General features: G+C 34.4%; 1 protein-coding gene across 1 annotated transcript in view; it reads left to right on the plus strand.

The window, feature by feature from the left end:
- Nucleotides 1-23617, plus strand: part of LOC106872952 (uncharacterized) — a 39824-nt gene that overhangs the window by 14438 nt on the left and 1769 nt on the right. Inside the window, exons 7-14 of the mRNA XM_014920132.3 lie at nt 583-813; nt 5123-5201; nt 9786-9917; nt 12584-12627; nt 13631-13733; nt 15696-17112; nt 21138-21211; nt 21844-21901. Of these exons, the coding sequence (XP_014775618.3) occupies nt 583-813; nt 5123-5201; nt 9786-9917; nt 12584-12627; nt 13631-13733; nt 15696-17112; nt 21138-21211; nt 21844-21901 (2138 nt within the window). The remainder of the gene's footprint in view (nt 1-582; nt 814-5122; nt 5202-9785; nt 9918-12583; nt 12628-13630; nt 13734-15695; nt 17113-21137; nt 21212-21843; nt 21902-23617) is intronic.

Raw genomic sequence — 23617 nt, forward strand, 5'->3', positions numbered from 1 at the left:
TTTTGCAGCTTGGCTGGGATGTGTTACCCCACCCCACCATATTTACCAGACATTGCCCCTTCAGATTTTCATTTATTCAGGTCTTTGCAAAATAATCTCAATGGTAAAAAGTTTAATTCTTTGGAGGACACAAAAAAAACACCTTAATGAGTTTTTTGCCAAGAAATCACAGAAATTCTGGGAAGACGGAATCTTTAAGTTGAAGGAAAGATAAAGAAAGGTTGTGCAACAAAATGGTTCATATTTACTTGAATAAATATTTAATGGCATAATTTTGTTTTGTCTTAATTTCCCTTAGAAATCGACATGAACTTTCTGGACAACCCAATATATATATGTTTGTGTGTGTGCATGTGCATATGTTGCCACACCCTGTGTCACACAGATTCTGTCATTAAGGGAATATGTGTCTGTGGAAGGCTTGACTGCCTGTGTTATAATTCAGTCTGTTGATAATTCAGCTGGTCATGTGACTGGAATACTCTGTGTCAAAACTGAAGATGAATTCACTAACTTTTTTCTCACTTTTATATGATTTATAATGATGTTTTTTTTTTGTTTTTTTTTTATTCTTATATCCAGATATAATATTGTCACTATTGGAATGATGTTTGAACGGATTTTGCCATCTAAAATGTTTGAATTTGTCGATATCATTATTGATGAAAAGACCTCTATTGTATGTTGTACTACATCTCATCTAGAAGAAAAAGCATTATTGCTTTTAGTGTTCAGACTGATGGGCATCAGTTTGAAATATTCTTCATGTTATGTACTTGTCACAGTCTTATCTTCTGATACTACAGGAAACTTGTAAGTGGTAATATGTACTGTTTTTGTTATGTTTATTTCACCTGTGGTTCCCAAATATTTTTAACTCACTTCTCACTTTGGAGCAAATAAAGATATTTTGTGCACAGAACATAAAGTAAAAATAGACATTAAAACATGAATTTATATATTTTATCCTATAAATATAATTTAAACTGCAGAAAATTAATATGTACTTCTTTATTCAATAAATAGAATACAGTTAAGAAGATTTTATATTTAAAATTAATTGTTTGTATAATAGAGAACGAAACATTGTGAGAAATATTTCACAAAAAAAAGGATATGTTGTTACATTCATTGGAATTCTTTAATTTTCTGTTTGATTTTATCTTTTGTGTTTTACATTCAGTCATTGGACTCTAACCACACTCGGGTACTGACTTTTAATTTAAAACCTGGTTTTTATACTATTGCTCTCTTTTGCCAAACCAGTAAGTTATGAGGACATAAACAAATTAATGCCAGTTATCAGATGGTGATGGGGGATAAACACAAACATAGTGACCCCCCCACCTCCATATATATATATAGATATATTAGATATAGATGTATACATATATATACACATTTATATGCTGTGGGAATATGTGTGTGCAAGTATGTATGAGTGTATGTTTTTCTTTTTGTCAGTATTTATGAGTGTATAAGAGCCATAAAGATACATGAGCCAGACCCAGTGGAGCACAGTACAGCATGTGTGACTACTCACCAAGCTGTATGGTCTCTCTGGCCATTAATTGGCACTGACTTTAACAACACTTACTTAATTGCATGTGTGAAATGTGTATGTGCACCAGACCACGTGTGTGTGCATTTGTACATGCACGTGCATTTGTACATGCATGTGTATTTGTATATCCATATCTACTGACAGTTTTTTATAATAATTTTTTCACTTTTTTATATATTCGTTTCTTTTTGTATCTGCTCTTTGTCATTGATCTTCTATAAGAATGAAGCAGCATCCATCAATTTACCATTTCTATCTATGAAGCCCAAGAAGTAAACATGCAGTAATAAGTTGTGCAAAACATAATTTATTTTAGCAAGATACCTCTTGAACATCATCTGAGGAGACATACCTACCACAAAGGATGCACCTCAATCAATTGTATAGGATCCTACCTGTGATCGATGTTAGATGGATCAAAACAATTGTAGTGATCAATAAAGATTCTTGTATATTCCACCTTCTATCACTCTCATTAATTATATACATATATATATATCATCATCATCATCATTGTTTAACATCCGTTTTCCTTGCTGGCATGGGTTATATATATATATATATATATATATATATATATATCTTGAGAAAAAGGAGTCAGTCAGATGCATAATTCTTTATTGGCACTTTCATTTGTTTATCGAACTCAAGACAAAATCAAAATCAAAATGATAAAAACAGAACATTTTGTTGTTCATTTATATGAATGGAATGCTTTTTTGCTTTGTTTTGAAGAGGAGGAAAATGTTTCTGTTGTTTTGGAAAAAGGGAGAAAGAAAGATAGAAAAGCAAAGAGGTGAAAGAAAAATAGATAGAGAGAGAAGTTTTAGGACAATCAAGAAAGAAGTAAAAAATAATAAAGGATGGGGAAAGGATAGATAAATAAATAGCTAGACATACAAATAGATAAATAAGGAGAGAGAGAGATTTCTTTTCAATTTGATGTGATCAGTTCATTGAAATTTCATTACAAAGCATTTTTCTTCTCATTGTATACCTATCAATGTATTTGTAAATAAACACATTTTCTCACAAGGGCTGGTGATCTTTCAAGTTGTCAATTTTAGGAAGTAGGATGGGAAAGAAAAGAAAAGAGAGGAGGGTGCAGTCATCACTGAAAAATAAATAAGGGTTGAAAGTTCAAAGTCTTATGAAAATGTATATTTCTTTACACTTCTATTGTCAAGTCCCATTTTCTGGGTAATTCCATGTTTTGCACGAACAAACGTTAAATATTAAGTATAATATTCATAAATTAGGAAAATAAAGTCAGAATATAAAAAGATAACTTGTTACTGTTTATAATTCAATCTATTCTCTATATACATTTAATCAAACATCATAAATGAGTTTTGTATTAATACGTATATTGTATATTTAGCTGGAAACCACTCTAGAATATAAATTACCATATATACTCAAGTAATAGTTGATCTCATGTAAAAATCAACCCCCTATTTTTGGCCAAAATATTGGGAATTTTCCATAAACCCTGTATAAAAGTTGACCCTAGTATTTCACAAACAACAGGACAACATTAGTGGGTCAAGGTACCGTATTATCCTGTACATAGAAATAATACTGTTATAAAATTGTTTGGTTACTTTACTGTAGCCTGCTCTATAGGTGGAATGTTGGGTGCTTATAATAGAATGCTGGGTGCTTATAGTAAAACACCATTTAATAGTGAGCACTACACATCTGTTGATGGGTGCTACATCACCATTACTAAAATGTATGCACAGGATATGCTGCAAGCCTGCATACACCTTCAAGCACAATAAACACATGTGTCATACACTCATTGTTTACATGGTGAGAAACATGTTTCCCAGACAGTACTATTGGCGAACACTGGCAAACGCCACTGTCTGAATTTGTACAAAGGCATGACTTTGATAAGCCTAAAAATAGTCAATTAATCACTAGATCAGTGGTTCCCATGTGACCTTTATATTTTCCTCGTCTCCAATTACAATAGACACATGCATCATACACTTGTTATTTATATGGTTAGAAACGTGTTTTACAGATAGCACTGTCATACTCCTGTATGAATTTGTACAGCGACATGACTTTGGTTAATCAATATATATGTAGCAGACTATATATATTGTCTGCTACAATATATGAAGTGCATTCAAAAAGTATCCGAATTATTTTTTCCTTGCCAAAACTAATGCTGTGTGGTCAAAATCCTTTGGGTGGGGGGTGCCACCCTTCTTTAGAATGCATAAAAAATTTTGCACTGATAGGCCACGTCTATTCTTGGCTGTTTTGCTTAGAATACATGTAGTGTATGCTCATCAAATTTTTGTTTTCATACAAGATGACTGAATGCATCAAGCAAAGACCTTCAAAATATGTCTCATTGTCTCAACACCAATGATGATGGTCTGGGTCATGGTTTGCTCAGACCAGCATGTCCTGAGCAATTTCCATGCAGAGTTTGCTTCTGATGCTCTGCCAGCATCTTGCTTAGAATACAGTTAGATTTATGATTGCTGCTGAGTTTAGAGCTCCACATAGAGTATCTTCATCCTGTCTGCTTCCTGTATAGTGGTTTGTTTACTACTACGCTTAGTAATATTACAAGTTTTGATAATCAGAGCATGTGTATGAGAAGTTTGATCGTTCTAACATAATAGAATAAAGTGTTTTCCAGATGATATATTGTGTCTAAGCATCCAACTGCATTTAGAACATCCAATGCAGAGGTTCCAAACAACCACAGGTGTGTGTGTGTGTGTGTGTGAGTGTCTTTTAATGACTCATGGAAGGTATAGGATGTTGCACTAGAATTATTCTGAGTGCACTGCTAATGAAGGTGATTATATGACTCCTGTTCTTTTGTCATTCATTAATTAGTGTGTGTTCATTTATATATGATATTATGCCAGCATCTTGGGGATGAATTTTGCTGACACAGATCCTCAATTGAAATAGAATGCACTGATTCTATGCATATTCTGACTTTGTGAGCAATTTCCTAAATTGTTACACAGCAGTCTTCCATGACTATTCACTGAATTTTTTCAATCAGCTTGTGGACAGCTTTCCTGAGTATGCCTCACTCTCAACTGAGTTGCAGCCATGTTTGAAGTGGTTGTACCATGCTTTGATCTGAGTTTTGCTCAAGGCATCACTGCCAAAGGCCTGCTGTATCTTCTGGAAGGTTTAAGCTTTAGTATCACCAAGCTTTTGGCAAAACTTGATGCAATATCTCAGCTTGATGCATTTGGTTTTATTCTCAGCTTCTATTTCCAAGTTAAACTTATGGTTCATTTATTTGCTATGTAATTTTCTGGTGTCATAGTTTTACTGGTCTTTGGAACATTTTTGTTGCTGGCAAATTGTATCCGTCTTGAATGTGTAAGTATATTGAATACATATATGACTATAATTTGTTTTTGTATTTAAATGCATTAAGTATATATGTTCATACACAAACACACACACACACACACACACACACACACACACACACACACACACACACACACACACACACACACACACACACACACAATTGGGAACTATATTCTTCTAATATTTTAGAAATTCGGCCATCAAGAATATTTCCAAACTGGTTGCTACCCTGACCAATTTCAATGTCAGTGGAGAATGTGTGTTTAAGGTAAGAGTTTTATCATCATCATCATCATTTAACGTTTGCTTTCCATGCTGGCATGGGATATATATATAGTATATCTTGTATGTACAGTTAGATTTATGATTGCTGCTGAGTTTAGAGCTCCACATAGAGTATCTTCATCCTGTCTGCTTCCTGTATAGTGGTTTATTTACTACTACCCTTAGTAATATTACAAGTTTTGATAATCAGAGCATGTGTATGAGAAGTTTGATCGTTCTAACATAATAGAATAAAGTGTTTTCCAGATGATATATTGTGTCTAAGCATCCAACTGCATTTAGAACATCCAATGCAGAGGTTCCAAACAACCACAGGTGTGTGTGTGTGTGTGAGTGTCTTTTAATGACTCATGGAAGGTATAGGATGTTGCACTAGAACTATTCTGAGTGCACTGCTAATGAAGGTGATTGTATGACTCCTGTTCTTTTGTCATTCATTAATTAGTTTGTTTTCATTTATATATGATATTAGGATTGTACAGGTCTCATCATCATAATTTTCCATGCTGGCATAGGTTGGACAGGTTGACATGGTTTGAATCAGTTTCTGTTGAGAGCTACTGCCCTAACAAGCAAATCAGAAGACTACATTTTGTTCATTCATTTTAATTGCTGACTTAGTTTCTAATGCTGGATCCTTTTTCTTTCAATAACCGTTTTACAAAGGGTCCCAGGAGCATTTTATCATGACACCAGCACCAGAAAGCAAGACAAGACTAAACTTTCTTCTCCACACTGTACTTACTCATTAAACAACCCCATTTTAGTGTGTACTTTTTGCATTTTGTCATAATGCCAATACTAGAAATGATGCTATGTCCTCCACAAGGCAGAACTAAAGAGACCTCTCAGTTTTTGCTTTCTCTGATTATTTGTCAATCACTTTACAAAGTGTGGTAGTTGTATTTTATTGTAGCATCAACAAGGACTGCCTTATACACTGTAAGAATAGAATATTCATTACTCTGGGATATGTCACTCAATTCAGGGTCATCTAGCAGTATTATAGTCCCCTGGATATATCAATGCACTGGGTCCTATAGTATTTATTTACTGACAGCAAATTACAACATACAGAGATCAGAACTGGGCCCCTAGACCCAGGAGGTCCCCAGGTAACTTCCCAGTGTGCCTGTGTCTTACTAGAGCACTGACTCAAGATAATGTGACCTATGAGGTGAATAGGAGAAATGACAGAAGAACCAGAATAGACAGGGAGAGAGAATAATGGTAGAAACAGTGTGATAAGCACGAGAAGAGGTAAAAGAGAAGGGCAGTAGTAAATGAAAGTGATTGATAACAATAAGAAGAGGCTCAGGGAAGAGTGAGTGATGACTGACAGTACAAAAAAGAGTGTAGGTAAAGTGTATGGCTTATAAACAGGTTCAATGTGGTCTCTTACACATTGGATTCATGGTAGACAAGAAAAGTAGAATAATGGTTGGAAATTGAATACATGTGCATTTCATACTATGCATTGTTGTGTGAATAATATAAGTGATATAGAGATGAATGGCAGGAAGATAATGAAGATGAGTGATAAGTAGACAAGTTTATTGGGAGTTGAATGATAGGGAAATGAGATGTCAGAGATGGAGGAGAGACAGCAGATGTAGACTTGACTCAGTGTGTGCACGTGCGTGCATGTGTACAGGGGTACTAGTATATATGCTTGCCTGTATTATATATGTAGGCATGCATACAACCTTCTAAATATTGGCTCAAATTCAATTGTAGAGCATAAGAGTATTGTCAATTTAGCTTCAACTCACATAGTAAATTCAAATGAATGGTAAGCAAATTTTTATATGGGCTTCTTTCCTCTTACTGTTGCTGTTGCTATCATTATTTTGGTTGCTTTTTCTTCAGCAATACCAATAACACAGTAACTGTTCTATTCATTGATCTTGTTGTTACTGCTTAAAACATTCCCATAGAGTTAGTATTTGCTACCTTCCTTTCATCATCATCATCATCATCATCATCGTTTAACGCCCGCTTTCCATGCTAGCATGGGTTGGACAATTTGACTGAGGACTGGTGGAACCCGAAAGCTACACCAGGCTCCAATCTGATTTGGCAGAGTTTCTACAGCTAGATGCCCTTCCTGATGCCAACCACTCCAAGAGTGTAGTAGGTGCTTTTACATGTCACCCGCACGAAGGCCAGTCAGGAGGTACTGGCAACGGCCACGCTCAAAATGGTGTATTTTATGTGCCACCCACACAAGAGCCAGTCCAGGGGCACTGGCAACAATCTCGCTCGAAAGTCCTTACACATGCTGCGGGCACAAGTACCAGAAAGGCGACGCTGGGCACAGGTGCCATCCCGATTTCGCTTTCCTCAATAAGTCTTCGCAAGCTGAGTTTCGTGTCCAATGAAGGAGATGACGTTGGCATGGGTGCCACATTTCTTATTCCCAGTAAAACCTTAGCACATGATATGATATTTTAGTTGATATGTGAGCTATCATTTGCATTTTACTTGTCAACAACTAACAAAGAAATGCTTAAGTTATACTTCCAAGTCAATGAAGATAAAATGCCTGCTCTTGGGTGCAAAATCAAACAGAAAAAAACTTTCAGTTCTTTCTTGCCATCTGCACCATCCAAAATGCCTGGAACATGTTCTTTGTTTAGGACCTACTAAAAATGATAATCATAATTTCTTACATAGGTGAAAGATTACAAATTTGAAAGAGAGGTGTTAGTTGATTAAATCAACCCCCAGAAATTGACAGGTATATTTTACATTGATTCTAGTTAGATGAAAGACTAAATTGACATTAGTTGTATTTGGAAACAGAATGTAAAGAGTTAGAACAAAAACCACAACACATTTTGTTCAATACTTTAATGGTTTGCCAATCTATTCATTAACAATAACAATGATAATCATAATAATAATAAAATAATAACAATAGAAATAATAATAATAATAATAATTATTATTATAGTAGTAATAATATATGGAGTAAGCAAGAACAACATAATACTACAGCTGAATGGCCCTGCAGCCTGAAGCAAACAGCTTCTTATCCCCAGCAAGAGGTGATCCACTTCAAAGAAGGCAGTATCAGAAATATGAGTAAAAAGATAAGCTATTGGAAAGCAGCAGGACCTGATATTGTACAGGGGATTTGGATAAAAATGTTCAGTAGTTGCCATAAATTGATCACAGAGCAATTTAATGCATTGATCAATGGAGAAGAAAAAATCCCGGGCTGGTTGACGAAAAGTTGTGTCTGAAGGATGCATCAAAAGGAATGCTTCTGACAATTACAGACCAATTTCTTGCTTTCCATTAATGTGGAAGGTACTGTCAGGATGAACTACAAAAGAACTATAAAGTTCTTGATGAGAATGACATATTACCAACAGAACAAAAAGACTGTAGAAGGAGATGCAGAGGTACCAAAGATCAATTATTCATAGACAAAATGGTACTGCAAGATTGTAAACGAAGGAGAACAAATCTAGGAATGGCCTGGATTTGTGGTGTATGCGTGAGAGTAGAAGTAATCGGCTTCCCTCGCACGAGTCTGTCCTGCGGTATCCGATCCTTGCGGTTGGCCCGACCTGAAGAACACTAGAAAGAGCAGCTGCTTTTCCCAACACCTAGACGATCGCTTGGCACGTCCTCTCCTCACAACAACCCCGTTTGAAAAGGATATGAAATCCCGATCGAAGCTCCCTCTGCCCTTCTTCCTCTTCCAGTCAGCTCACCGTTCCGGTCAGTTCACGGTTCCGGTCAGCTCCCTAATTGCTGACGTCATACCACAGGATTGACTATTGCAAAGCCTATGTTATGATTCCTCATTCATGGATCATTGAGTGCTTAGATCTGTCTAGAATTGTGAAGAATATAATGCGTTTCCTGAAGAGAAATACTGTGGGGTGGAAAACTGGAATGACATTTTATGGAAAAAGCTTGGGCACCCTGGGTATCGGAAGAGGATTTTCCAGGGTGATCGCTTATCTCTGTTGCTTTTTGTTTTCTGCATGTTACCCCTGACCTTGGTACTTAGGAAAATAAACCTGGAGTATCAACTAAAAGAAAAATCCCAAACAATCAACCACCTCCTCTTCATGGATGATTTGAAACTGTGTGGCAAGGATGAGACACAAGTGAGTTCCTTGGTGAACACAGTCCACTGTTTTAGTACTGCTATTAGAATGGAATTTGGACTTAAGAAGGGCAGAATAATCTGCCTAAAAAGAGGCAATAATCTTAATTGCCATCATATCACAACTCACCAACATATTCAAAACACAGTCACTATCCAACAAAATAACACAACTTACATAGTATATATTCTGACTTGAACAGACAATAACATTAAACACTAAATCAAAACCTCAAAACAAAGCTAATCAGATATAACATGCAAACACTATGTTACTCTCTCAAGAGACAATGTGCTGCACACATCTCAGGAATATGGAGGTGTACCTGATGTAGCAATAGATGCTTGAATGAAACTTTCTAAAAACGTAATACTAATGTTTACAATAATGTGATAATATTAATTATGATTATAACCATCTTCATATTTTAATACTTGTAGGTCTTAATTGCAAGCAGTATTGAACACACGGCAGTACTTATTCGAAAAATTTGTGAACTTTGTCTAATGAGATCAACAAAATCTCAGAAAGAATGGCTTAATCGTGATTGGCTGAAGGAGGATATTTCAGAGGTATATATAACAATGATTGTTTAGAAATAAACACATGCATGCACATATCAGAATGCACACATGCAAGAAAGCACACTTATATACATGTGCATGCACACACTCATACATCATTTGCTTCTTACTGAAAGTATCTGATCAGATTGGAATACATGCTCTTTTACTAGATGGACCACTAGTCAGGAGGTCCATCTACTTCTAATATCCATTCCATTAGGGAGGTGGGAGTCTTTAGGATGGCATGATTGATGATACATACACTAACTCTATGACATTTTCAGAAATTTCTGAATAGCAATGGCAGTAAACAAGTGTGGTTGTCATTTGTGAGATATCTTCCTGCAAATTGTTTCTTTGACTGCACTGCAGTCTTGGTTAAGTGCAGAATGAGGTTTGGTACCTGGTATTTGGAATATTGTCAAGTACTTAGTGCATACTGCCAAAAAGGGAAATGCGCTTGGTGGAATGTTCACATTTGCCTTCTATAGAAGCTTCATTATCAGTATGAATGATGATGACTTGGAAACGATTCTGGGTATCAACAGGAACAATCTAAATAATCTCTTCTGGAGAACTTTCAGATAAATCTCATGGACAATTTCTAAAGGTCCTTTATCTGGTGGTGTTAAAGTGGTGTATTTTATCCATTGCTTTACTGAGAGTGTTTCCAGTTCAAGATAAACTTTGCAGGTATGACAATGCCATCATATGGACCTGTCCAAGATGAGTTCAGAATAATGAAAATTGTTTTGTATGCATTTACTCAATATCAAAATATTATTGATTTGTTACATTATTTGTTATCACACTACCAAGCACAGCTCTGCGTGCCTTGGGTATGTACTGTGGTTTGCTGTGATGCTCTCATTGTTACTGTATCGAAAGTGTTTTATGTAGGATATATTCATTGCCTAGTAGTGCTATTTTTTTCTATGTTATATATACTTGTTAGTCCTGGTGTTTTTGTTACGTATAAGTCTGAATATTTTTTTATCATACCTAATGCACCTACTACGATAGGAATTGTTTGTCTTTAGACTCCTCATTCGAGTTACCTCTATTTCCAGGTCTTTGTATTTTGAAAGTTTCTCCATTTCTTTTAGAGAAACATTGTTATCTGTAGGTATTGATACATCAATTAGAAACCATTTTTTTCTTGATGATCTCTGACAACTATAGCCGGCCTATTGGTTTTAATTCCTCTTTCTATATCATAGAGTATGGTTGCTTTCTCATTTTCTGGCATGTGCCTATACCATCGTTTTTCTGTTGTTATTTCAGAGTGTTGGCACAGCTTCCAGTGTATATTGATCTCAACTCTGTCATGTCTGTGAATATATTCCTTCTTAGCCAGAACTGGGCAGCCAGAGACAATATGATTTATTGTTTCTTGTCCATTTCCACATATTCTGCAGTTACTTGTATTTCTTTTCATTACATGTTTTTGGTAATTTCTGGTGGGGAGGTTTTGTGCTGTAATTAAAAATCCTTCAGTCTCTGCTTTGAGTCCTGAGCTTCTCAGCCATTGTTGGGATTTTGCTTTGTCTATTTCTTTTCTGTTTAGTTTAACCCAGTATTTGCTATGAAGGGACTTTTCTTGCCATCATTTTATCATGATTCATTGCTGTTCCAGTTTTAGTTTGGATTTCAGTTGTTTTACAGCTTTTGTTGTTTCTTCTTTTTCTTCATTGTTGTTAGGTACTACGACTTCTTTTTTGTATTTGTCAGCTTCCTTAAAAACTGAAAACAGTTGTTTTGTTAAAATTTTGTGGCTATTTGTATTAGTTTTCCTTGCTTCTGAAGTAGGTATTTCTGTAGTCCTATGGTGGTTATTTTGTAATAGTTTTCTAGCTGTATAAGGCCTTTACCACCTTCCATATGTTGTCTATATAACTTTTCTGTCAGATTTTGGGTGGTGCATCCTAAATCCTGTCATTATTTTTCTTGTTTTCCTGTCTATTTTGATTAGTTCATTTTGAGTCCAGTTAAGAATATTGTAGCTGTAATTTATAACTGGTACAGCTAGAGTGTTGATACCTATTATCTTGTTTTTTACATTGAGGTCTGTTTTCAGTAGTAATCTAACTTGTCTGTAATATTCTTTTCTTATCTTCTCTTTCATTTGTGTGTGTTGTATCATATCTAGTTCATTGATTCCTAAGTGTTTGTATGTCTGGCTTTGGTCTAATTCTCTTATTTCATTTGCTTTATCTAATGTGATGTTGCTACTTTTAACTAGTTTTCCTCTTTTCAAGGTTGTAAGCCAGATTTCATGTTTATTTCTTTGGTAAATCCATGTACTGTCTGTAGTAATGTTTCCAGCTGTTTATTATTTGTAGCACACACTTTTTGATCATCCCTATATAAGAGGTGGCTAATTGTTTTGCCATAACAGTATCCACATCCAGTTCTGTTTAGCATGTCAGATAAAGGTGTCAGTGCCAAGCAGAAAAGGAGTGGAGAGAGTGTGTCTCCCTGGAATATTCATCTTTTAATGGGGATAGCTTTGGTTTTTATGAGTCCCTCTTTTATCTCGAGCTGTAGCATTGTCTGCCATTTATTCATGGAATGTTTCATCATCACCACCACCACCACCATCACCATCACCATCACCATCACCATCATCATCATCATTATTATTATTATTATTATTATTATTATTATTACAGCCAGAAAAGCATCTTCTTTGTTGGCCATGTATTAACCTCTTCAAGTAAGTTAAACCAGTTTCATTAATTTTGACTATTTAGATTTTCTTATTATTTTCTTTAATTTCAAGTTTTGAAATATAGATTAAAATATAGAGTTAAAATGTAATTAAGGGCATTCCTTTATAGATAGTACAATGATTTTGTATCGAAAAGACAAATATTAGGAGTCTTAATTTTGTTTCTAGCATTGAACTGGGATATAAAAAAACAATCTTAAAATCTTTTTGTAAGATCAGTGCTTTATACTTAATGCAGTGAATCAAGAAATACTGGTTAATTAAAATTACATCCATTGTGGGAAAAAAGAATCATTTGCTTAATTATCAATTCTGGTCAATGAAGGTAGGAGAAACAACTTTAAAGTTTTAATTGATCTACGATTTGTCATCATAACTTTTTAATGTAGTTTTTTAATGTAAAACAATAAAAAACTGACTAATAGGTGGGGCCAGTTTAAAAAGTTATTACTATCTTAAAATATGGACATGAATCAGTCAGGAAAATAAAAGCAATGTTTAATTAAACTTTTAGACTACTCTTGAAATTCAGTTCAGTTGTTGAGTTTACAGCAATAATGTTATGATATTTGGTAAATGATGAAGTTTTGTGGCAAGTTGAAACAAACACTTTCATTCAAATTAAGCCTTAGAATATTATTCTGTTAGTAAAATAGGTACTACTTTAGTGTGCAATCTGCTGCAGTATCCATAGTCTCTGCTGTGAAATTACCTAATCTGGGTTAAGGTTTTGGATTTGGTTTAGGATTAGGATCAGATTTCATGCTAAGGTGTAAATAGCCAAGTAAACTGCATGCTAAGGTGTAAATGACCAGGTAGACTGCATGCTAAAGTGGCACTGTTAAATACATGCTGATATGTTATATAATAAATAAAATCTACTTAAATAAATTCTTTCAACTAATTATTTCTTTACAACTAATTATTTGTTCAGATTTTTGTTTTTACTATTGTATTAAAATTATATTTATTACCTTTTTTTCATCAGTGCTCAGTTACTTTTTAAGTCATGTCCACTCAAAGAGCTTGTGGAAATGTCCTCTGAAGACTTTGAAGTTAAATTCCCCAACATATCTCCAAATATTTTTCATGTAAGTAGATAATGTTTATGTGTAGCACCTCATTTCTAACAATAAGATGGCTTTGTGCTTGAGAAAAAATTTTATGCATGTTGTTTCTTGCCTGTTTATGATGTGTACATTTGCTTGCAAGCCTGTGTGTGTATGTATATGTATGTTCTGTATAGATCACATTATAAATTATCTGTGGAAACAATTTTAGAAGTTTTAAGATTAGATACAAATAAAAAAATGTGACTATACTTTATTAAGCCAAACAACTTTCAATAACTTGATTTAATTATTAGGTTTTATGGCAACTCTAGCAACCTAATAGATAGTTAAATAGATTGACAGATAGGCAGACAAGGAAGCAGATTGGTAGATAGGTAGATGGATGGACGGATGGATGGGCATCAGGTGAAATGGTTCTGAGTAGTGAAAAAGTGTTATCACAGAAAATCTGGTGGAGTAAGCAGTTCTGCTCACATTTACTTACCGCAGCAGAATACTACAGTTACAAAGGTGATGGGTGGTGGGAATGTCTTGAGGAAATTGGGTAAAGGGCCCATTTGTGCAGATATTTCCCTCCTCTCTGTTGGGAGGCACAGGCACAGGCACTTGTACACACATGTACACACATGACAGGAACTTCTACCTACCAAATTCAATCACAAGGCTTTAGTCAGCCCAAGGCTATAGCAGAAGACACTTGGCCAAGGTGCCATTCAGTGGAACTGGACTTGAAACCATATATGTGTGTGTGTGTGTGTGTATCATCATCATTGTTTAATGTCCACCTTCCACACTAGCATGGGTGGGGCAGTTTCACAAGAGCCGGCCATGCAGAAGCCTGTACCAGACTTTTGTAACTGTTTTGGCAGGATTTTTACAGCTGGATGCCCTTCCTAACACCAACCACTCAGCAGAATGGACTTAGTGCTTTCTACGTGGCACAATTTGACAACCCATATTGTCTGTCTATGTCCTTGTAACTTAGTGGTTCAGCAAATAGGACTGATAGAAATATGTACCAGACTTAAAATAAATGCTGGGGCTTATTTGTTTAACTAACCTTATATGATAGTGCTCCAGCATGGTTGCACTCCAATGTCTGAAGCAAGTTATAGTATAAAAGAGTATCCATATATATTTTATACATTTTTTCCCATTAGAAGTGAGCTATTTTGCCATTTTAAACCATATTTTAATAATATTTTATGGGATAAATCTTTTTCAAATGATGAAACTTTGGCAGCTGGCAGAAAATGGTTGAAAAACTGTCAGATTACTCTCTGACAATATAATGGAAATATATAAAGTGTATGTAAATAAACTGATATTCTATTTGTATTAATAATAACTTATCTAAAAACTTTCAAATATATAATTGAATACTTTCTTATTTAGACATGAAAACTTAGAATTATGAAAAGCTGTGAAACTAGGGATTAATACTGGTTATAACTGAAACTATTCTAAATGCAGATTACTTTAAGGACAAACATGAATTAATTCAGAAATTAACTGTGACATATATAAACAATAGACATTTAAAACATTTAGTTTTAGTTATGATATGTGAAAATATCAGAGTCAATTAAGTGATCAATTTACTTGACTATTAATCAATATCCTGGTTAATTTGCTTGACTATTAATCTATATTCCTGTCTTCCAAAGGACATTGCCATTATACAAGGTATTTTACTCTATCAGCCTAAATCATCACTAGCGTTTCACAGTTGACAATACACTAGGTATTTAGTGGAAATGTATCTGCTTTGGTAATTCACGCAAATCCTAGAATTTGTTGATTGTTCAATTTATGTTAGTATATAAAAGATAAAGGCTTAAAATTGTAATAAGAGTGTTCTTAATATCTTCCTATATTTTTATAAGAATAATTACCCAGAATTTGCATTAAATAAAGTTATCTGATGAACAAAATTACCTATTTCATAAGATGAAGTATGCTTTTTTATTTTTTAAATAGATGTTTCATAATATTGCAAATGAAGACAACAGCTTACAATTATCAAATAACTATAACCAACAAACAATGCAAAAGAAGTCATTAACACCTGATTATAATGACATAAAATTAGAATATGACATCATTTCTATTGAAGATAGTCCTGAGATTCTCCAGTCTAAGCCTTTGATGCATCTTTGGTCACCAAATCAAGAACAAAAAGAAGATACTCAATATATAGACAAACCTGACTCTTTGATGACATTACCTCTAAAGGAAGAACCAGATGAAGAGCAGTATTATTTTGGAAGCTATAACAACTTTTTACAAAAACCCGATGAGGATTTAAACAGCAGTTTATTACCTGAACTGATGACAAAGGACAACAGATCTTTTGAAATAAATTGGAAGGATAATATAAAAAATATATGGATGGGATCAGTTTCTAATCCTTGTACATCTGTTGATAAAATGACAGGAAAAGATAATGATTTGACTGACAATTATTTGAATAATCAGAACAAATTGAGATATGGAAATAAAAGAGTCTTCAGATCTCCTGAACTACCTTCAAGAACTGAATATTTAACATATCATTACAACAGCCAACAAAATAATGACTCTATGCATGTGCGAAATCCAAACAGCCATTATAAAGATTTACATTTTATTGAAGAAAGTGATGACAGTAAAGAAACTAATGATGATATTTGGGAATTTTCATCAATTAAAAGGTCTCGAGATTCTGAGATTGATGAACTTTTGAGTACAGCTAAAAGACAAAAGGAAATTTCATCTGAAAAACAGAAATATGGTTGGAAATACTCAAAGCCATGGTCTTTTTCTCCTCCTCCTCTTCATTCTCAACTGAAAAGCTCTCCAACTGGTATGCTTAATATGAATACAAAAGAATTAAATCTTTTACTTGATGTTCAATCAGATTTGAAACCACCCATGATGCCAAAACAAAAGCAAATATGGTTTAAAAAAGACAGATTAGTTGATAGTGTTTTTCTCAAACCAAACAGTTTTGCTCATCAAAATACACAAGAAACTGCTCCCACTCCTTCAAATGATTCTTCAAACCAATACTATGATTTAATGATGCAAAACATGTTTCAGAAGTCTAATCCTGCTAATATAGTTCATCCTAAGCCAAAACTTACACCTATATTACACACTGAAGAGAGACATTCTTCTGAAAATCTTGACTCTTATCAAAACAGTTTTCACCAGCCATTTTATCAAGAAGTTCAGATAGATTCAGGTTTTGAAAATGTCCACTCATTGACTACAAATAATAACAGGTGTTTTGAATTCCCTAATAATGTTCCTTGTAAACCTTATCATTGTGATCAAGTCAAATCTTTAAAGCAAAGAGTGAAATATGTCACTAATGATTTTGCTCAACGTTTGAAGTATATTCCCCAAAAGAATGGTTAGTATACATAATGTTTCACTGTTTGAATTTTAAGCTTAAGTCAAAGATTTTCTCTAGAGAAATTTATTTAACCAGATAGTTTAAAAAAATACAATTTGTCAGTCTTCAAGGTCTAGATTAATATATGGTTTAGTGGTTTTGGTTTGCTATTGATATAGAGCTCATGGGAGACAATGTTTCATATAAATCAAGAAATATCATCATCAAAATAATTATAATAATAGTAGTAATAATAATAATAATAATAATAATCCTTTCTACTAAAAGTATAAGGCTTGAAATTTGTGGGGAGGAGACTGGTCAATTACATCAACCCCAGTGTTTCACTGGTATTTAATTTATCAACCCCAAAAGGACAAGTTGACCTTGGCAGAATTTGAATTCAGAATGTAGCAACAGGCAAAATACCACTAAGCATTTTGTCCAGCATGCTAATGATTCTGCCAGCTTGCCACCTTATTAATAATAATAATAATTAATAATAATAATAATAATAATTAATAATAATAATAATAATAATGACAATAATAATAATCCTTTCTACAAAAAGCACAAGGCCTAAAATTTGTGGGGAGGGGACTAGTCAATTACATCGACCCCAGTGTTTCACTGGTACTTAATTTATTGACTCTGAAAGGATGAAAGGCAACGTCAGCCTCAGCGGAATTTGAACTCAGAATGTTGAAACAAGTGAAATACTGCAAAGTATTTCATCTAGCATGCTAATGATTCTGCCAGCTAACATAATAATAATAATAATAATAAATGCTTGGATGCAGTACCAGACAGTGGCTCTCATGGCTTCTGATCTTAATTGATTGGAAGTGTTATCATGTTCGTTGTTTTGTCTTAGTATAAAAGATGGGCTACAGCAAATATTCTGCTTAATACCACAGATTTGCTTGTCAGTTGTTTGACCTTAACCAGTTGAGCATGTGCCTTGGTGGCTGACGATATGTGCATCTCTGATCACAAGCAGAAGTAGTGGGGGAGCATCATAGCCATGTGTTGAGAGGAGTTCTTTGGGGTTTGAATAATTCACCTTTGGAAACATGAGTGTTTTGCTCAACATCCTTAAACAAACCTTATTCAGGGACCTTTTGAGTGGGCCCCACCTGCGAGGTCATGTGCTGTTTATCTTGATATGAGATCACCATGTCGCGCACATATGGTTGTGATGCATGTGCCTGGTGTACCCTTATCAGACGGGTAGTCATGATGGGTATATTGGGCTTTGTATATTTTACCCCAGTGTCACTTTGATGGCATGCACTACTCTCTCACTCAATAATAATAATAATAATAATATCTTAGTAGTTGTAGGGGCACCCAGAGCACTAACAACCAAGTTTGAGAAATGTGCTGGAGAAACTGTAATTGATGTGAGAGCAGAGTATGCCCCTAAAATTGGTCTATTGGGGACAGCTAGGATTTTGAGATTGGTGCTTGGATGTTGAAAGTCTCCCATGATACGTAACATCCAAGTACCAAGTCTTGTAATTTGCAGAAAGAGACCCTGTGAGACCCCTGACAACAGGCTGCTGTCCCCTCTCACAGAATCAACCAGAGCCCTGGGAAGTAAAGTATAATGATGATGATGATGATGATAATAATCTTTTGTACTATAGGCACAAAGCCAGAAACTTGGGGGAGGGGATTAGTCGATTACATTGATCCCAGTACTCAACTGGCACTTATTTCATTGACCCTGAAAGGATGAAAGGCAAAGTTGATCTTGGCGGAATTTGAACTCAGAATGTAAGGTCAGACGAAATGCCACTAAGCATTTTGCCTGGCATGCTAACGATTCTGTCAGCTCACTGCCTTAATAATAATAATAATAATAATAATAACAACAATAACAATGATAATAATAATATCGAAACTCAGGTTAATAAAGATTATTATCATTATTATTCCTTTGTAACAGTGTAGGTAAAAATGCACCGAAGTCTTTAGTGATCTGTCTGTCTGAGGTCCTTGTTGCGACTTGACAGATGACTAAAGACTCCAGTGCATTTTTACCTACACTGTGATACGAAGGAATAATAATGATGATAATCTTTATTAACCGCAAGGTTTCAAAGAGATGCAAAACATACAGAACTTTCACCAGGATTACAAAGAAAGAAAAAAGAGACAAAAACACATTTATAAATATGAAGGGATATATATGAATGGCTATGTTGAAAATTTAAAGGTACACACACACACACACTCACGCAAACACACACACACATACACAAACATATAAATGCATATACACATATATATGCATATATATATGCACATACCTACATGCACACATGAATATACACTATATGCTTTCTTACACTCACATATAGAAATAATTTAAAAAGTACAATAAAACATACAATAATTAAACCAAGACATAATTCAAAGAAATATATCATGAAAGATTACAGGTTAGATTGAGTCTGGACACTCTAAGATCCTGTTCCCTTAACCATTTCTCAAATTGTGTACAAGTGTAACCAAATGCTCCAGTGAGCATTATTTGAGAGATTTGCTCCAAAATCTTGAGAGTAGTTTCTTTTAAGTTCATTATAATGCCTTAGTTTTAATTTAAATTTAATAATCTATCTTTTTTGTGTCTTTTATATTCTGAACCTTACTGTTTTTCTTATTTCTTTTACTGTTTTGTGTGTTGTGTGTGTGACTGTTATACAAAAATGTTTGCTCATGAGGAAATATATATGAGGAAAGACGTGTGTGCCTTTGGGAAGTCCATGGCACCAGAGATATGTAAATTTGTCAATTAACTGTTTGTTTGATTTACAAAGAATGTGAATCTTAGCTCATCTTTGTTCATCTTTATTGTCTTTATCTTTTCATTATTTCCTGTGATTTTATTGTCATTTGGAAGAAATTGTTTCTCCTCACCTGTTTCCATTGTTTTAGGTTGAGTCTTCTTTATCTGCAATTTTTTTTTCATTTCGTTTCTTTTTTTTTTTTTTGCATTTGTAAATTTTCATCCCATTGTATACATGTGTGTGTGTGTGTGTGTAATACATATATATATCTATATGTGTGTGTAATACATGTATATATCTATATGTGTGTGTCTTTGTGTTTGTGTCTATCTCTACCATCACCACCACTTAACAACCAGTGTTGGTTTGTTTAGATCTCTGTAACATAGCAGTTCAGCAAGCGAGACTGATAGACTAAGTATCAGACTTCAAAAAAATAAATACTGAGGAAAATTTGTTCAACTGGCTGTGTGGTAAGTAGCTTGCTTACCAACCACATGGTTCTGGGTTCAGTCCCACTGTGTGGCACCTTGGGCAAGTGTCTTCTACTATAGCCTCAGGCCGACCAAAGCCTTGTAAGTGGATTTGGTAGGCAGAAACTGAAAGAAACCCGTCGTATATATATATATATATATATATATATGTATGTGTGTGTGTGTGTGTGTATATGTTTGTGTGTCTGTGTTTGTCCCCCCAACATCACTCGACAACCGATGCTGGCGTGTTTACGTCCCTGTAACTTAGTGGTTTGGCAATAGAGACCGATAGAATAAGTACTAGGCTTACAAAGAATAAGTCCTGGGGTCGATATGCTCGACTAAAGGCAGTGCTCCAGCATGGCCGCAGTTAAAAGAGTAAAAAAGTAAAAGAGTCTTCTTTATCTGCAATTTTTTTTTCATTTCGTTTCTTTTTTTTTTTTTGCATTTGTAAATTTTCATCCCAAGTAAAAGATAAATGAAAGATAAACGAAAAGATATCAATTTTTTTTCATGCTGCCTTCCTTCAAAAGTGTCAAGACCCCTTTCCTGATTGCAATGGAATTTGTGCTGTCTGTTAACAACTAGTAATTAGATTTGTTTTGATTATCGTTAGAGATTTTATAAACTTACATAAAATCTCATCTGCATTTCTCAGTAAATATGAACTCATGTCTATATAAGATATTAATGTAAATTATATTTGCATCTCTTTATAACAATACTTAATGTTTATTTCTTATTCATAAAATATTACTTTTTTCATGCTTAGAAATGCAGCAGGAATTACCAAGAGATTCAAATATTCAGCTAAAGTCTCCCTATTTCAAAGACTATGAAAAACAAGTAAGACTTAATTTCCTTAATTTTCATTAGAATTTAATCTTTATTGAAAGCAATATTTACTGCTACTTACCATATTTGAAATCATTTGATAAGTTCATGCTACTCTTCTCTCTCTCTCTCTTGCTCTGAGTGTGTGGGTGTGTCATCATCATAATCCTCACCCTCATTTTAATGTCCACTTTTCCATGGGACAGAAGGAGATTATTGAAGCAGAATTTATACAGCTGGATGCCTTTTCTGTCACCAACCCTCACCTGTTTCCAAGCACAGTAATATTTCTTCATGAGTAGACATTTTTGTATAACAGTGACACTCATATATGACCATCACATGATGTCCAGAAAAGGAAGTAAAAGCATACACACACTCCAAATCACACACACATACATCATGTGTGTGCATGCACACACACACACACACACACATCATGTGTGTGCATGCACACACACACACACACATTGGCATGGCACAGGAGATACGATGTGGAAGAGAAGAACAGTAAACTAAATTACATTTTATCAACATTGGTGGGATTTGAACTCGAAAATGTAAAGATTACTAAATACAGTTCATGATTTTGCCAATCACTCCTCTAACAAGCAATTATTATTATTAATTCTGCTATTTTTCAGCCTAGAAATATACAATTCTGGAAAACTGGTGCCAATATTCAATGTAACACTCAAATAGGTATGTAGTTTTTAAAAAAACACTTTTGATATTTTTATAGCTGATTCTTAAGCTATACTAGATATTGATTTTAAATTTTGGCACATGGTCAGTACTTTCAGGTAAGTTGATTATATTGACCCCAGTGTTCAACTGCTGCTTATTTTATCAACCTCAAAAGGATTGAAAAGTAAAGTCAACCTTGGCAGAATTTGAACTCAGAATGTAAAGACAGATGAAATGCATGCTAACAGTTCTGCCACCTTGAACTATACTATATATTGGTTTCAAATTTTGGTACATGGCCAACAATTTCGAGAGAGGTGGTAAGTCAATGTAGCCAACCCCAGAGTTCAGCTGGTACTTATTTTATCCACCCCAAAAGGATGAAAGGCAAAGTTGACCTTGGTGGAATTTGAACTCAGAACATACAAACAAATGAAATGCCACTAAGAATTTTGCCCGGCATGCTAATGATTCTAACTATACTGTATATTGACCACTGAATTGACAGCTATTATATCAAACTTCTATAATTTTAGAAAATATAGAAGAGGAAGCAAAGTTATGGATCTCAGAATGTAAAGACAAACAAAATACTGCTAAGCGTTTTGCCTGATGTGCTAACGACCCTGCTAGCTCACCACCTTAATTTCATTGATAATATTGGGCAACTCAAAGCTATAGTAGAAAGACACTTGCCCAAACTACTCTACAGTGGGATCAAACTTTGAATTATACAAGAGTGAAGCAAATTTCTTAACCACATGGCTATGCCTGCACATACATGTGAGATTATGATGGAAAGTTTCAATGTGAATGATTTACACTGAGTTATTCTTTATCATCGAGCTAGAAGTAGTTTCAGTTGAGTTGTGACCGAAGAGGTTAAATGTGTTTGCAATATAGGTCTTTATTCATCTCATAGATAAATCCCAGCATCCCAGCTATGGCCATATTACTATAAATAAGTTAAAGAGTATTGGCTGAGTGCATGTAAAAAAAAAAAAAGCCAACGAAATCTGAATTTCTTTACTTATTTGGAGGAAAGAGACAAAAACCTTGTAGCAGTTATTAGTGAAACTTAGAAAGAAGGGAGGTAATTTTAAGAAATTAATTTTCGAAGTTAATCAACATGCTTAACAGGAAATCTGACCTTTGTTATTAAACAAATTATAACTATGGACATGATTCAGTCTATTAAACCACATTAGCATATTATAGTCTACACAACTACTGTTTTTACTTTTAACAGGTTTAGCGCACATTCGATCATGAGTTCATAGCACCTTTTCACTAAGTGCAGCCATTAGAATGAAACCATTTATATAAGTTATGTAGATAATGGTGTTAAAACTATGGTAGCTAGTAACTTTCTCTCAGATACAGTAGTACTCTTGAAAATATACATTAATTTGAAGTTCAAAGGAATAGCTTTGGGGTATAGAATTTCCCTTTTATTTCAACATTTTAAATGTGGGCAGTCACCATCTGAAAAAAAGTGTTTGAATTATTTGTTGTATTTACAGTATGAAGCAGTTCAAATTATTTAAATTGTGCTTCAGATGTATGCACACACACACACACACATATGTATATAAGGAAGGCTAACTGGGAAGATAGTTTTTGTATGTGGCAGATGCTCAGGAGCAATATACACTGAAGATGTGCAGAGAACAACTTCTGTCACATTCCAAGGAGAAAAACTAGAAGTAGTTGATAGCTTCCGTTACCTAG

The sequence above is a fragment of the Octopus bimaculoides genome, chromosome 19, assembly GCF_046866305.1.
Source record: "Octopus bimaculoides isolate indiv1 chromosome 19, ASM4686630v1, whole genome shotgun sequence".
Classification (NCBI taxonomy): Eukaryota; Metazoa; Mollusca; class Cephalopoda; order Octopoda; family Octopodidae; genus Octopus; species Octopus bimaculoides.